Below are 17,809 nucleotides of genomic sequence, written 5' to 3' on the forward strand. Positions count from 1 at the left end.
TGCCTGTAACTTATCCCGCACTGGGGTTTTACTGCACCTGCATATGCCCTGTAATTTATCCCGCACTGGGGTTTTACTGCACCATCATATGCCCTGTAACTTATCCCGCACTGGGGTTTTACTGCACCAGCATATGCCCTGTAATTTATCCCGCACTGGGGTTTTACTGCACCAGCATATGCCCTGTAATTTATCCCGCACTGGGGTTTTACTGTACCAGCATATGCCCTGTAATTTATCCCGCACTGGGGTTTTACTGCACCAGCATATGCCCTGTAACTTATCCCGCACTGGGGTTTTACTGCACCATCATATGCCCTGTAACTTATCCCGCACTGGGGTTTTACTGCGGATACCTTTTGTGCTTGGTTACTGGTACCTCTGCACTGGAACCTTAACTTAGATGCCCCAATTATACTATTCTGCTGGGGCTGTCAGCCTCGGCAACTGGGAAACACATTATTCAGTGAATCCGCAAAATTTATTTTTTTTTACAAATTGGTGAATTTAGGGGCTTGTACAATTTAATCAATGAGTTTGGTTGTTTGAGCAAATTATTCAGTGAATTTGGGAGTTTTTACAAATTATTCAGTGAATTTGAAAGTTTGTACAAATTATTCAATGAATTTGGAGGATTGTACAAATGATTCAATGAATTTTCGGGGTTTGTAAATATAAAAAATTGGAATCATAATAATTTATTAGTTAAGTCATTGACAATAGTTGGGCAAACATTATGGGGAAGGAGAGTCACCTCTAATTGATGGCAACTTATGTCTTGAGTCCCACTTTATAGCTGAAGGGTCCCAGTTGTGTGGTCTTCATTCTCGTGAGATGTAATTTACAGTTTAGTCTTTTTGTTGATTCTTTTCCCTACCCTGTAAGTATTTCTAATTATTCCTGGTACAGCTTCTGTTTACATGTGTTGGGTGGTCAAATCATAGTTTGAGGGTCATCTTGCCTGCGACTGTATCTCCTGCAATAGACCTCCCCTTTGCCTCACTGACAGTGTTCTGTAAATCCACCGGCAAAGCACAGCTAAGATATTATTGCTGTAGGTCAGTATTCAGGGAACAGGAGTAAATCCTGGAGGTAATGGACGGTCGCGCTGCCGAGACACAGCCCCATCCAGCACATGCCGGCTCGCAATGTGACGTACTGACGTCACACTGCGCTCCCTCCTGGCCGCCCTGTACTGTGTTCCTGGCTGCGGTGTGATGTGCTGACATCACACCGCGCTCCCTCACGCCCGCCCATCCTGCGCTGTCCTGTCCTCCCGTCCGCGGCCCGCCAACCCACACACAGTGTTCTGTGGCTGACCGCTGATGGAGTTCTGCAGGATCAGACAATGGCCCACATAACAGTGGGAAATTCCCACTGACATTACTGAGGTGAGGATGTGACCATCCGTCTCCTAAAAGTCCAGTGCTTTGATAAATCTGTGCCTTTTTCTTCCTTGCTATAACTGACGGGCGGTGCACCGAACCATTCATAATCGTCCATGAGGAGGCCTATGAGTTAGAGATCCAATGGGCGCTCATAGAGTATAAGGTATCGATGCTTGGTACATAGCGAAATAGTATTTGTCCCTCCGACAGTCCGGCAGCAGTGCCTGTCACTCCTACAATCGGGTAGACAGACACTTTATTATTTTACAGTTGGCATGTAGGAAACTGTCAAAATTAACTTAACGTATAAAAGGAAGACGACTCTCTCTTTGCATCTGAGACATATACATCAGATGTAGATGGGGGTCAGACGGCTTTTTGTGCCAATAGCCGCTGCAGTGTTCCTAATTCACAGCCCAGATCTCAGCATTACGGGCAAGTTTATTAACGTCTAATATTCCACTCACAATAGCCATATGGCTTAGCCGGTTAGGTGGTGGACCCAGCTTCCTAAGGTGGCTCACAGCCAGTACCGAGAGAGAACATAAAATATAGGTGCACGGTGCAGCATATCCTTTCCCATGTATAATGCAGGTCCCAGCATATACACATTTATAGGTTAGATTGCCTTTATATATTACTAGTCTTTCTAAAACATTGATAAGGATTAGGGAGATTTTCAGCTGCTCCCTAGTAGTGACAGCAGCTTTCTTGTGTATGTGACCATTCCTGTTTATATCAATAGATGTCAGCTCTTTGGCCCATATTAGGTTCCCAGAGATGAGCAGTCACGGTGTTCAGCTGTGCTCATCCCAGAGTTTATCTGTACAGCAACATTGTAGATATATTTGCGCATCTCTACGTGGTGCAAGAAAACATTCTGCAATGTTGGTGACCACGAGCCTTCAAAGGAACACAGGCACTTTTCGCCCATCATTGCTAATTGATTTTTTGAGTCAGTGGGGGTCATTCCGAGTTGATCGCTAGCTGAAAATGTTTGCTGCGCAGCGATGAAGCAAAAAAACGGCACTTCTGCGCATGCGTATGCGGCGCAATGCGCATGCGCGACGTACTTTCACAATGCCCAATGTAGTTTCACACAAGGTCTAGCGAAGCTGTTCAGTTACAGTGCTGGCCGCAGAGTGATTGACAAGAAGTGGGCGTTTCTTGGTGTCAACTGACCATTTTCTGGGAGTGTTCAGAAAAACGCAGGCACGCCAGGAAAAATACAGGTGTGGCTGGGCAAACGCAGGGCGTGTTTGTGACATCTAATCCGGAACTGAGTGGTCTGAAGTGATCGCAAGCACTGAGTAGGTCTACTCAGACCTACTGAGTAGTAGCTACTCTGAAACTGCACAAAAAATGTTTGTAGCCGCTCTGCGATCCTTTCGTTTGCACTTCTGCTAAGCTAAAATACACTCCCAGTGGGAGGCGGCATAGCGTTTGCACGGCTGCTAAAAACAGCTAGCGAGCGATCAATTCGGAATGACCCCCAATGTGTACTCATTACCAAGCGTTACACGTGCCAGTTGTGAGACAGATTCACACATGACGACAGACTGTTCCATCCTCTTTGAGTGTAGTTTAACGTTTTTTTTGCTCTGCATTTAAAGCAATAGATGTTGATGCAATGACAAGCGTTAGGTACATTGGGGCAGATGTATTAATCCTGGAGAAGGCATAAAGAGGTGATAAGTGCAAGGTGATAACGTGCCAGCCAATCAGCTCCAATATGTAAATTGACAGTTATGTGCGTTATCACCTTGCACTTATCACCGCTTCTGTATGCCTTCTCCAGGCTTAATACATCTGCCCCAGTAGATTCTAAAAATCTTATCTAGAGCCAATAGCCTTGCCCTCTGAGTCTTATTTTTACTACTAAACCTACTGTATTTTTGCCTTTTCTTTCATAGATTTTCTGTTTATTTAAAAATTAATTTGAACCCATTAGTTCTGGAGCTGCCTCTGCTGTTCCGTTCCTCCTTGGTTCAGTGACGGTATTATGCCGGGAAAATCCTTCCTGACTAACAATATTTCCACAAGAAACAGAATATATGTTGACTCTTTGTTTCTGCCGGAAATCCAGATTGATTTGCAGGAATGATCTTGTTACAGTTAGTAAATGTTAGTTATGTTACACTTGTGATCCACCATGTTCTTGAAAGGTCAAGAAATATATTTTCGGAGACATTTCCAGCATTCTGTATACAAAAATGTGGAAATAATTTTTCCAGTTGTAACTAACGTGTTCTCTTTGTCTCCAATAGCACATGCTCTGCCCATGTTCAGGGAGCCTCGGCAGCGGAGCACAAGAAAACAGCTGGAGAAGGATCGGCTGGACCCACAAAAATCTCACAAGCCAGAGCCACCAGTCGCTGGGCCAGGTAAATATGGTTATTCGGACAAGGCTTTAAACTAATAAGAATCTATTCTTAATGATGTTGTCTGAAAGGAAGTATGACATTACCTAGCGCATTGTAAGTGCATCTTATGTTATTTTATATGACAATTTGTGTCACATAAACCAACAATTATATACTCCACAACAGGGTTGGACTGGCCCACAGGGGAACAGGGAAAACCACCAGCGGGCCCCACCTCTTTCTCTAGGGATCAGGTTCCAGACTGTGCACTTGAATTTCTCTATCGTCCTTGTGGATGCTGGGGTTCCTGAAAGGACCATGGGGAATAGCGGCTCCGCAGGAGACAGGGCACAAAAAGTAAAGCTTTAGGATCAGGTGGTGTGCACTGGCTCCTCCCCCTATGACCCTCCTCCAAGCCAGTTAGATTTTTGTGCCCGGCCGAGAAGGGTGCAATTCTAGGTGGCTCTCATAAAGAGCTGCTTAGAGAAGTTTAGCTTAGGTTTTTTATTTTACAGTGATTCCTGCTGGCAACAGGATCACTGCAACGAGGGACAGAGGGGAGAAGAAGTGAACTCACCTGCGTGCAGGATGGATTGGCTTCTTGGCTACTGGACATGAAGCTCCAGAGGGACGATCACAGGTACAGCCTGGATGGTCACCGGAGCCTCGCCGCCGGCCCCCTCGCAGATGCTGAAGCAAGAAGAGGTCCAGAATCGGCGGCTGAAGACTCCTGCAGTCTTCTAAAGGTAGCGCACAGCACTGCAGCTGTGCGCCATTTTCCTCTCAGCACACTTCACACGGCAGTCACTGAGGGTGCAGGGCGCTGGGGGGGGGCGCCCTGGGAGGCAAATGTAAACCTATATAAGGCTAAAAATACCTCACATATAGCCCCCAGAGGCTATATGGAGATATTTAACCCCTGCCTAAATACAATAAATAGCGAGAGACGAGCCCGCCGAAAAAGGGGCGGGGCCTATCTCCTCAGCACACAGCGCCATTTTCTCTCACAGAAAGGCTGGAGAGAAGGCTCCCAGGCTCTCCCCTGCACTGCACTACAGAAACAGGGTTTAAACAGAGAGGGGGGGCACTAAATTGGCGACATAAATATATTAAAGATGCTATAAGGGAGAAACACTTATATAAGGTTGTCCCTATGTAATTATAGCGTTTTTTTGGTGTGTGCTGGCAAACTCTCCCTCTGTCTCTCCAAAGGGCTAGTGGGGTCCTGTCCTCTGTCAGAGCATTCCCGGTGTGTGTGCTGTGTGTCGGTACGTGTGTGTCGACATGTATGAGGACGATGTTGGAGGAGGCGGAGCAATTGCCTATGATGGTGATGTCACTCTCTAGGGAGTCGACACCGGTATGGATGGCTTATTTAGGGAATTACGTGAGAATGTCAACACGCTGCAAGGTCGGTTGACGACATGAGACGGCCGACAAACAATTAGTACCGGTCCAGGCGTCTCAGAAACACCGTCAGGGGTTTTTTAATAACGCCCATTTACCTCAGTCGGTCGACACAGACACAGACACCGACACTGAATCCAGTGTCGACGGTGAATAAACAAACGTATTCCTTATTAGGGCCACACGTTAAGGGCAATGAAGGAGGTGTTACATATTTCTGATACTACAAGTACCACAAAAAAGGGTATTATGTGGGAGTGAAAAAACTACCTGTAGTTTTTCCTGAATCAGATAAAATAAAATAAAGTGTGTGATGATGCGTGGGTGTACCCCGATAGCAAATATTGGCGTTATACCCTTTCCCGCCAGAAGTTAGGGCGCGTTGGGAATGAATAAGGCGCTCACACGCTTATCAAGTGGCGTTACCGTCGCCAGATACGGCCGCCCTCAAGGAGCCAGCTGATAGGCAGCTGGAAAAATATCCTAAAAAGTATATACACACATAAGGTGGTTATACTGCGACCAGCGATCGCCATCAGCCTGGAGATGCAGTGCTGGGTTGGCTTGGTCGGTTTCCCTGACTGAAAATATTTGATTGATATAGAGCATTTAATAGGATGCATTATATATTTATGTATGCGAGATGCACAGAGGGATATGTGCACTCTGGCATCAAAATAAGTGCGTGATCCATATCTCCCAGAAGATGTCATGGACACGACAGTGGTCAGGTGATACATATCCCATACGACACATGGAAGTATGGCCGTATAAAGGGAAAGAGTTATTTGGGGTCGGTCCAACGGACCTGGGGGTCTCGGCAACAGCTGGAAATCCAACCTTTTTACCCCAAGTTACATCTCAGCAGAAACAGACACCGTCTTTTCAGCCTCAATCCTTCCGTTCCCATGAGGGCAAGCGGGCAAAAGGCCAGTCATATCTGCCCAGACATAGAGGAAAGGGAAGTAGACTGCAGCAGACAGCTCCTTCCCAGGAAAGGAAGCCTTCCACCGCGTCTGCCAAGTCCCCAGCATGACGCTGGGGCCGTGTAAGCGGACTCAGGTTAGGTGGGGGTGTAGTCTCAAGAGTCTCAACGCGCAGTGGGATCACTCGCAAGTTGACCCCTGGATCGTACTAGTATTATCCCAGGGGTACAGATTGGAGAGTCGAGACATCTTTTCCTCGCAGGTTCCTGAAGTCTGCGTTACCAACGGCTCCCTCCAACAGGGAGGCAGTATTGGGAAAAATTCACAAGCTGTATTTCCAGCAGGTGATAATCAAAGTACCCCTCCTACAACAAGGAAAAGGGTATTAGTCTTCCACACTATATGGTGGTACTGAAGCCAGACGGCTTGGTGAGACATAGTCTAAATCTGAAATCTTTGAACACTTACATAAAGGTTCAAATCAAGATGGAGTCACTCAGAGCAGTGATAGCGAACCGGAAAGAAGGGGACTATATGGTGTCCCTGGACATCAAGGATTACCTCCATGTCCAAATTTGCCCTTCTCAACAAGGGTACATCGGGTTCGTGATACAGAACTGTCAATATCAGTTTCAAAAGTTGCCGTTGAATTATCCACGGCACCCCGGGCCTTTACCAAGGTAATGGCCGAAAAGATGACTCTCTTCAAAGAAAAGGGCATCTTAATTATCCCTTACTTGGACGATATCCTGAAAGGGGCAAGTTCCAGAGAACAGTTGGAGGTCGGAAAAGAACTATCTAAAGTAGTTCTACGATAGCACGAGTGGATTCTAAATATTCCAAAAATCGCAGCTGTGTTTTCCGATGATACGTCTGCTGTTCCCAGGAATGATTCTGGGCATAGTCCAGAAAAAGGTATTTCTCCTGGAGGGGAAAGCCAGGGAGTTATCCGACCTAGTCAGAAACCTCCTAAAACCAGGCCAAGTATCAGTGCATTAATGCACAGGAGGCCTGGGAAAAATGGTGGCTTCTTACGAAGCGATTCCATTCGGCAGATCTCACGCAAAACATTTTCAGGGAGATTTGCTGGACGAATGGTCCGGATCGCATCTTCAGATGCATCAGCGGATAACCCTGTCTCCAAGGACAAGGGTATCTCTTCTGTGGTGGTTGCAGGAGGCTCATCTACTGGAGGGCCGCAGATTCGGCATACAGGATTGGATCCTGGTGACCACGGACGCCAGCCTGAGAGGCTGGGGAGCAGTCACACAGGGAAGAAACTTCCAGGGAGTGTGGACGAGCCTGGAAAAGTCTCTTCACATAAACATTCTGGAACTAAGAGCAATCTACAATGCTCTAAACCAGGCGGAACCTCTGCTTCAAGGAAGACCGGTGTTGATCCAGTCGGACAACATCACGGCAGTCGCCCATGTAAACAGACAGGGCGGCACAAGAAGCAGGAGTGCAATGGCAGAAGCTGCCAGGATCCTTCGCTGGGCGGAGAATCACGTGATAGCATTGTCAGCAGTATTCATCCCGGACGTGGACAACTGGGAAGCAGACTTCCTCAGCAGACACGATCTTCACCCGGGAGAGTGGGGACTTCATTCAGAAGTTTTCCTCATGATAATAAACCGTTGGGAAAAACCAATGGTGGACATGATGGCGTCTCGCCTCAACAAAAAACTGGACAGGTATTGCGCCAGGTCAAGAGATCCGCAGGCAATAGCTGTGGATGCGCTGGTAACACCTTGGGTGTACCAGTCGGTATATGTGTTTCCTCCTCTGCCTCTCATACCAAAGGTATTGAGGATTATACGGCAAAGAGGAGTAAGAACGATACTAGTGGCTCCGGATTGGCCAAGAAGGACTTGGTACCCGGAACTTCAAGAGATGGTCACGGACGATCCGTGGCCTCTACCTCTGAGAAGGGACCTGCCTCAGCAGGGTCCTTGTCTTTTTCAAGACTTACCGCGGCTGCGTTTGACGGCATGGCGGTTGAACGCCAGATTCTAAAAGAAAAAGGCATTCCTGAAGAAGTCATTCCTACCTTGATTAAGGCAAGGAAAGAAGTCACCGAAAAGCATTATCACCGCATTTGGCGGAAATATGTGGCATGGTGCGAGGGTCGGAATGCTCCGACGGAGGAATTTCAACTGGGTCGTTTCCTACATTTCCTGCAATCAGGATTGTCTATGGGTCTCAAATTGGGATCTATTAAGGTTCAAATTTCGGCCCTGTCTATATTCTTCCAAAAAGAATTGGCCTCAGTTCCTGAGGTCCAGACTTTTGTCAAAGGAGTACTGCATATACAGCCTCCTGTGGTGCCTCCGGTGGCACCGTGGGATCTAAATGTAGTTTTAGATTTCCTCAAATCCCATTGGTTTGAACCACTTAAGAAGGTGGATTTGAAATATCTCACATGGAAAGTGACTATGTTACTGGCCCTGGCTTCGGCCAGGAGAGTATCAGAACTGGCGGCTTTATCTTATAAAAGTCCTTATTTAATTTTCCATTCAGATAGGGCAGAGCTGCGGACGCGTCCGCATTTTCTCCCGAAGGTGGTGTCAGCGTTTCACCTGAACCAGCCTATTGTAGTGCCTGCGGCTACAAACGACTTGGAAGACTCCAAGTTGTTGGACGTTGTCAGAGCTTAAAGATATACATTTCAAGGACGGCTGGAGTCAGAAAATCTGACTCGCTGTTTATACTGTATGCACCCAACAAGTTGGGTGCACCTGCTTCTAAGCAGTCGATTGCTCGTTGGATTTGTAACACGATTCAACTTGCACATTCTGTGGCAGGCCTACCACAGCCTAATTCTGTTAAGGCCCATTCCACAAGGAAGGTGGGCTCATCCTGGGCGGCTGCCCGAGGGGTCTCGGCATTACAACTCTGCCGAGCAGCTACGTGGTCAGGGGAGAACACGTTTGTAAAATTTTACAAATTTGATACTCTGGCTAAAGAGGACCTGGAGTTCTCTCATTCGGTGCTGCAGAGTCATCCGCACTCTCCCGCCCGTTTGGGAGCTTTGGTATAATCCCCATGGTCCTTTCAGGAACCCCAGCATCCACAAGGACGATAGAGAAAATAAGAATTTACTTACCGATAATTCTATTTCTCGGAGTCCGTAGTGGATGCTGGGCGCCCATCCCAAGTGCGGATTATCTGCAATACTTGTACATAGTTATTGCTAACTAAATCGGGTTATTGTTGTTGTGAGCCATCTTTTCAGAGGCTCCGCTGTTATCATACTGTTAACTGGGTTCAGATCACAGGTTGTACAGTGTGATTGGTGTGGCTGGTATGAGTCTTACCCGGGATTCAAAATTCCTCCCTTATTGTGTACGCTCGTCCGGGCACAGTACCTAACTGGCTTGGAGGAGGGTCATAGGGGGAGGAGCCAGTGCACACCACCTGATCCTAAAGCTTTACTTTTTGTGCCCTGTCTCCTGCGGAGCCGCTATTCCCCATGGTCCTTTCAGGAACCCCAGCATCCACTACGGACTCCGAGAAATAGAATTATCGGTAAGTAAATTCTTATTTACTCAGTATATATGTTACCTTATACTGCACATGACTATGGTGTATTTTCTTCAGTGCTTTGCTGTTGTTATTAATTATCATGCATGCACTAGTGGTATTTACTATAGTATATACTGTATATTTACCAAGGGGCCCAGACCATGCACTCTCTAATGGTTAGCCAAGCCTCAGAGGCAACTGGCCACACCGCCTCTGGAGACTGGCCACACCCCTAAACATGGGTCCCTACCACTGCATTCCCCGGTGGGCCGTTCATGCCCCAGTCCGACACTGCTCCACAATGAAGCTCATGAGATGGTTCCTGTTTGTAGGGCAATGGGTGACTGGCAGGCGCTTAGTATGTTGCTTAAATCCAAAAAAAACTTAACGCGTTTCTCCGACTTAATGGTAGTTAGAGGCTTCCTCCTTACAAGCTGAAAAATAGGGGCTATCAGCAGACGGGAGGTGAGGCACTTTGCTGTCTCCACCAATTTATGGGGAGCTGGGCTGTGTCAGAGTTGGACATGCTAAAGATACCTTATCTACACCTTTGGACCACTTATTGCATAACAGCCGATCATTCTGGACCTTACAAATGTAAGGCTATATGCTTGATTTCCATCTTCAAATTTCCTATCTATAACCTAGTGACCTTACCATATTTGGTTATACTGTATGAATTTAAGGATATAAGATTGATGCTGTTTCCATCTGCAAGCTTATTAACTAACTGTAGCCTAGTGTCCTTACCATAATTGGTTACATTTTTAGTAACAAATGCCCTTATTGTTCTTTTGAATCCCACTTCACCTGTATAATAAGGATACTCTATTCAAAAACACTCACTAAAGAATTTTTAACTGTAAGATTGTTGCAGAAAATGTCACCTACCTCTCTTTAAGATAGCCCTACAGTAGTTTAATGATCAATGTACAGTACTGTATATACAGCTATTTCAGAGACGCACATGGAAGACCAAAGAGATCATAAAAACTAGTCATCAGCTGACCTGACTTTCCAAGTTGCAGGATAAAAAAACAATTGGAGCAAATGGCTCCAATAAAGTTTCAAGAATTATTTATATCTTGTACTGTTCATTGCAAGCATTGTACTGATGAAACATCCAAAATGCTTAACACTAACTTATTAAGGCCAGTGGTGAAGAAATAAGCAAATGGGCTTGGTTGTGCATAAAACCATCGAAAAAGTAATTCATAGATATTTTCTTTAATGCGAACATTTATGGAACATTTAGGCTCTCCTGCTCATATCTAAGTTCAGAGCTTCGCTGAAATGTAGCTTTACAGGTTGGTTTTGCTGTGTAGATGATTGGCGCTTTCAAAATATGGATAGAGTCGCACAAAGCCCCACACAGCCTGCAACTCGCAGGCTATTACATTTCATCCATAGACTTTCAGTTGGAGACAGCAATTTAATGGAATGGAGAGTTTTAACCATTAGGTAGAGACTTATCCGCAGACATTGATGGAACTGTGTCTTAGTAACCCCAGGTCAGAGGACTGAGGGAATACTCCTTACCTATAGGTGGATTTGGAAAAATATTCCTGCTTTAGCCTACTTTAGAGCTATCTCATGTGAAAGGCCCAGAGGTAATGTCAGAGAGGGAGTGGGCAGAGAGGGGTGGTCTATGATTGGGTACATTTAAAGCCAGGCATTAATGGTAATTCCACCCAATCTCTTGTATTCATGGAGGAATGCCACTCAATGCACCATGCTAGCCAATAGAAAACTAGGTTTGTCTAGGCCACCAAAAGCATTTAGTCTTAGCATGATAAAAGCTCGGACACAAGACTTTCTCCAGGACCAAACAAATCATGTCACGTTTTTAGCAGAAAGTCAAGGACTGCAGTGTATAGGTAATGTTTGAAAGAAGAGCATCAGTTCCATTAGAAAATTCATCTTAATGGGGGTGATGTGTCCAATACAGGAAATAATCATATATTCCATGCAGCCCATCTGCTTTTTAGGCCTGCAGGATGGGATAATTTGTTTTGCTGGAGAGTCTCGACTTTCCTAATTATGAATATTTGATCTTGCAGACCTCCCGTCTTAAGGAAAATGATGCTCTAGAAGGTGTTTCCATTTCTTAGGGTGAATGGGTCGAGTTTATGTTGAAATTTGATAGGGCTGGGAACTACTGCACCTAAATAGTTACATTTGATAAATCAGTGGGTTTGTTTTGAAAAGGAGGGTATTATCCGTGTAAAGTGGTCCCCAGAAGCCATCTTAACTTCTAAGATATCCTTGTTTGAACTTAACTTGATGACTCATGGCTCAATTGTTAGTGCAAAAATGGGGGGTGAAAGGAGACATCTGTGTGCGATGCCATTTTTAATGAGGAGGAGAATGTGTGCCCATTCACTTGGATTGGGGTTGATGGGTTATGGTATAATGCTGAGGTGTCTGTGGGGAACTTCTCCTGGAATCCATAAGTGAGAAGAGGCCTCATCATAAAGGGTCACCCTGTGAGGTCAAAGTCATTTTCAGCAACTAGACAAAAAAGCAGAGACTGATAACTTTACCCAATAAACGTGGTTGATCAATTCCGTGATACACCTGGAGCTGTCTGCAGCTTAGGTTGATCAAGGGCTGCAAAATGATATTACGTCTGTTGGAAAGGCTTTGGACAAAGATCAACGTGTAATAGGAAGATGGGCCAGTAACATCTAGGATAAGTAAGGGTCTTAGCTCTGTTTAGGGATGATCGTAATTTCAGCCCTAACAGAAACTACATCAAATAATGTAAATTTAGGCACATGTATCCCCTCATTTTATTTTTTTTAAATACTGGCCAATAAAGCCATTTGGACATGGAGCAGAAGCCACTTTCATGGAATGAAAATTGACAGCTGTCTGTTGCTCCAAGATCTAAGAACTGAGCAACTGGCAGCCTGATGGGGAAGTGTCAGAAGTTTGTACGAGTGCCGCTAGTCAGTGATTGTTGTCCCAACTCCAAGGGCTAATGTTTGGGGAATCCTCAAGGTTCTACAACTTCGAAAAAAGTTTTGAAATAATTTTGCAATCATCTCTTGGTTATAAATAGCCTGATAAGTTGTGCTTTCACGTGGGTGATGACATTCCAGGTTTGTTTTTATTTATTAACAGTTTCTTATATAGCGCAGCAAATTCCATTGCGCTTTACAACTGGACACAATTAGAAGACAAAACCGGGTAAAAACAAACAGTCATAGAGGTAGGAGGGCCCTGCTCGCAAGCTTGCAATCTATGGGGAAATAGGCATTGATACACGAGGATAGGTGCTATCTATTGCATACAGTAGTTGTCCACCAGATTGCAAAGGTTCTTGGTGGGATGCATGATATCACATCACAGCAGTGATGAACCATGGTCAGGAGGACAGCAGCGTGAAGAAAAAAAATATGTGAGGATATGTATGTACTGTATAGATAGGAAAGCTATGAAGGTAATGTGATCGGTTCTGGAATTTGATGAGCTTGTCTGAATAGGTGAGTTTTCAGGGAACGCTTGAAGGTTTGAAGACTAGAGGAGAGTCTTATTGTACGTGGTAAGGCACGAGTCCCTGAGTCCTCTTCTTTACTAATTGTATCCTTACCCAAGACCACATTAAAGTGGCCACATGCAACACGAAGTTCTTGAGGAGGTCTAGGCAAATAGGACCCTCCTGTTGGGCAAAGAGGGACTGTATTTGGCTCCATATTGCCAGTGACCTCTCTCACCTCTCTATTTCTGGCTTCAGAGATACTGATAAATCTCCCTCTAATTGCCGCATGTTGTCGGTAATTTTTAATGTACCGTTGACAGTAAAAATGCAAATACTTTATTGATAGGTGCACTTTAATGTGTGAAGGCTTCACACAGATGGAAAAATACTTAGCATTGTTAATAATAGAACTGTAATGTATGTCTATATGTAGAAACAGCCGTTACCTATTTCTTCTCAACCTTTTTCCTGGCAGGTCTGGATTTAAACTATTTCAGATGGATTACACCTTTTACTGCTGCATTGTGCGCTGTTTATCTTAACCTTACTTTTAGACATTTTTGACATTGCTGTACTAGTCACTCTGGCTTCTTTCTTCCCGAGTCGTACATTTTTGTACCTCTATTTTTGAAAAAAATTTTTTATAACATGCCTTTTTCCCTGTCTGACTGTCACGCAGTTGAAGAATGAGTTTCTAGCAGCCCAGTCGGATGGCAAATACAATGTAAAGCCCTATCTTTGACTTCCAAATACATGTGTACAATTTATTGCACATCTTTCTCCACCATTTACATGTTAACACTATTTACTTTGACGATTTGCTTACACCAATATATCTTCTTGTTCAGCTTACCCTAAAGAAGATTGACAAAGGTTCAGCAAACGATCCATTGCATGTTGTAAGACACAGCATTAATTGTCCTTATATTTCACAGAGTTACACCAACCCTGGAGAAGTGATAAATCAGTGATAAGTGGAAGGTGCTAACACACCAGCCAATGAACTCCTGTCAATTTACATATTGGAGCTGATTGGCTGGTGCATTTTCATCTTGCACTTATCACTGCTTTATCACTTCTCCAGGCTTAATACATCTGCCCCAAGATCAGCAAATGTTGCTTAAGTAGAATAAATAAAGTTAGAGCTACAGATGTTTCTTTTCTTACTGTCGTCAGGTCCTGTGCGACTTTGTTTCTCAAGACGTGCATCTTAATTGCATAATAAGACTAATGGAAGCAACAAAAGTGCACCGATCAATTAAATTTGCAACATTTGTACATCTGTGTGCGAACGAGTCTGAATCTGTGTTAAAATAGCTCCGCGGCTTTATCCTCATGCCGAATTCCATTGTGCTCCTTTTGTGACTTTCTACATGTGTGAATCCAATTCTTTTACCATTACTGTCACAGCGCAGCGTCTCTGGTACACTCTGAGTGGCTTTTTGCTGCGTCTGCAATGCAGCCAAGATGCAGCATTTAAAGAAAATATAGTAGGTTACTGCTCTTGCGCCGTCTCGCGCCGTTTGCCGTATGGACAGCCAGTAAGCCAAGACACGTCTGTAGGAAAAAAAATTCTCGTGATTTAAAAACTTTGGATTATTGTTACAGAAAACAAACCTATTGACCAGTCGTAAAGTGTCCTGTGGATCCACTAAGTAAACATGCAAATCACTAATCAGGCATGTGCAGCTTATGCAGTTGGTGGCAGAAAACATAAGTAACATTTTAGAAGATGCAAAATGCTGGAGAAAATAAAACTCTTAATTGTGTAAGAGTTTAATAAGCAATAGATAACTTTATTCATCCTTTTGGTTTGTTAATATTTATATAATGCCTACATATTATTCAGCACTTTTCAGATTAATCATTCAAGTGTTCCCTGAAAACGAACAACCCTCTACACAGTTCAAACAAAAGTTACATGTGTTCTCTTTCTGCACTCAAACAACCTTCTGACCCTAGGTCTACATGGCTGTGTGACTGGCTCATCTAGCCCACCAATCCGTTTTTATGCTTGCAATTTAGCTGGACCAACAGGCAATATCTTAACTGCATGTATTGAACACCTGTTATCCTATGAGAAGCTTGAGAGCAGGGCCCTCTTACCTCTCTTGTCTGTCACTTAGTACCCAGTCTTATTTTATTACTGCGTATAAAGTACAAGTGAATATGCTGGCGATATATAAATACATTTTATTTTTCAAAATATTACATACACCTCTTCAGTAGAAAAACATGTTGATTGCAAAACCATGTGCACTGCAGGTGGGCCAGATATAACGTGCAGAGAGAGATAGATTTGGGTGGGTTATATTGTTTCTGTGCAGGATAAATACTGACTGCTTTATTTTTACACTGCAATTCAGATTACAGTTTGAACACACCCCACCCAAATCGAACTCTCTCTGCACATGTTACATCCCCCCCCCCCCCCCCCCCTTACCCACAATGCAGTGCACATGGTTTTGTCCATTAGTGGAAAATGTTGTTTTGCAATCAACCTTGAATTAGGCCCAACAAACAGAAAAGTATTCTAAAGAGGAGTGTGCCCAGGGGTATACGTGTTGACGATGAGGACGGTATGCCAGTTAACTTACTAGTTTGTCTTTGGAATGTGGGAGGAAACTGTCAGAAACCTTGGGAAACATACAAACTCCGCACAGATAAGGCATTGATCAGAATTTAACCCATTACCCCGTCCATGTGTTCTAGCAATGCCTAGCTGTTATGTTGCTTTGCTACAAATTGGTGTCCTGAGCTTTGTTACCGATTTAACCTTGCAAAGAAGCGATAGGAAGGAGGCGGATTGCATTGATTATATTTTAATTTTGTGTGTAATGTATCACTTGCTGACTGCTCTCAAATGTGGTCTCAGCAATGCACTTGTTCTTACGTGGCACTCCTGCAATGTGCTTGTAATGTTATAAGCGTTACCCAACGTGATTAAGTGCATCTCTTATGATGTAACCTGAGAATTGGTGGTGAAAGGTGCAGTGACATACAGCAGGTTGACAGCATATATTACATATGGGCTGAGGTCAGAATAAACAAACAGCGCCTGCTCCTGTCTGCTTCTGTGTAGAAATCTGGTGTTTATACTGATATATGTCAGCTAGGACTGAGGACCAGATCTGAGTATATCTTAGAGTGCAGCAGTAGTAGGATTGTACAGTGTATGCTGATCATTATTTCATGATGACCCTTGTATATTGCAGTGCCTTTGTTGCTCGTACGTACTTTGCTCGGATTTACTGGAGTCCTCTTATTTTTATTTACGCCCAATTTCACTAGTATGGTGAGATGACGGCAGGTCTCCCTTACGGTGGAAAGCACATCATATCATTGTACACAGTAGCGAATCTTGCCACAGGCAAGCAGGACTTTTGCCCGGGGCGCCGCCTTCCGGAGGGCGCCGCACCAGGGCAAGATCCGCTGCTGCTGTGCCCCCCGCTGCCCGCTGTGTGCCGCTGCCCGCTGTGAAGAGAAACTAGACGCTACGCGTCTAGTTTCCCTTCGTGGAGAGGACCTTTGCTGTGCGGTGCGCGATGACGTCATCACGCACCGCACATCAATTCAGCGGCGCTACTACTGTACAGGGGGCGTAACTGACCACGCCCCCTGTATGAAGCCACGCCCCATATTGCTGCCCGGGGTGCAAAAAGCCCCTGAACCGGCCCTGATTGTACACATCAAGCAAATTGAGCCTAAAAACAGACTGCTGCAGTTTCAGGTAGTTCATGAGATGCAGAAAACTTACATAAAAACAGTTCTGCATCGGGTAAAGGCATTTTTATAACATGACACACGTATCAGAAGCCATTATGAAACATCTTTAGAATGTAAGCTCTCACGAGCAGGGCCCTCTTCCCTCATGTGCTTATCCTTTCTTACTTTAATAATCTTTAACTGCACCAAATCCAGCAGTCTTCTGCCACCTGATACTTATTCCAGTGTCATCTGCTGATGTAACTATGTTTATTTACCCTGTACTTGTCCTATAGTATATTGTCTTCAACTGTAAGTTGCTGTTTTCCTGTTTTGATTATTTGTTTATGTACTCTGTAATTGGGCGCTGCGGAACCCGTGTAGCGCCATATAAATAAAGGATAATAATGATAAAATCACTTCAGCGTATGTACTGTATATAGCGAATTCACCAGCTGACTGTCTGTCATCTGTCCAATAAGGTGTCCCTTTAATGACACACCTCCTCTGGCAATTTGGAGGACTTTCTCCTTTATTGGATTCCTTCATGGCTTCCTTCTTCTGTCCCACAGTATTCTGTATTCCCAACAACAATCTATTGGAGGAGATTTAACAAGCATGGGAGAGAGATAAAGTACTGACCAATCAGCTTCTGTCATTTTATAAACTGTGTTTTAAAAATGACAGAACCTGACTGGTTGGTACTTTAGTCCTCACCAAGCTTTGATAAATCTCCCCCTTTATAACAATCTGCTCTGATCTGTCCTGACTCCTACATGCGTGTGCAGTGGCAGCTGGGGTGTGCACTGCCACTCCAATGAGACTACCTGTCAGGAAGGGGTAGGTAACAGCGTGCATCTGCAGGAAGGAGGGAGGGATCGGGGAAAGAAAGGGCAGGGGACAGAGGGGGGTAGGTTGGGACAGAGCAATTTGTGGGACGGGTCAGAGCAGGGGTATAGTCCGAGTCACTGTACTAGTAGTAATGTTATTTGGACGGGTATGGAGAATTTG

The 17,809-nt window shown here is 44.6% G+C and overlaps 1 protein-coding gene across 1 annotated transcript in view; it reads left to right on the top strand.

The window, feature by feature from the left end:
- WDR70 (WD repeat domain 70) overlaps positions 1-17,809 on the top strand; it is a 672,355-nt gene that overhangs the window by 619,167 nt on the left and 35,379 nt on the right. The window contains exon 17 of the mRNA XM_063961183.1: positions 3,656-3,772. Within this exon, the coding sequence (XP_063817253.1) occupies positions 3,656-3,772 (117 nt within the window). The remainder of the gene's footprint in view (positions 1-3,655; positions 3,773-17,809) is intronic.

The sequence above is a fragment of the Pseudophryne corroboree genome, chromosome 1 (assembly GCF_028390025.1).
Source record: "Pseudophryne corroboree isolate aPseCor3 chromosome 1, aPseCor3.hap2, whole genome shotgun sequence".
Taxonomy (NCBI): domain Eukaryota; kingdom Metazoa; phylum Chordata; class Amphibia; order Anura; family Myobatrachidae; genus Pseudophryne; species Pseudophryne corroboree.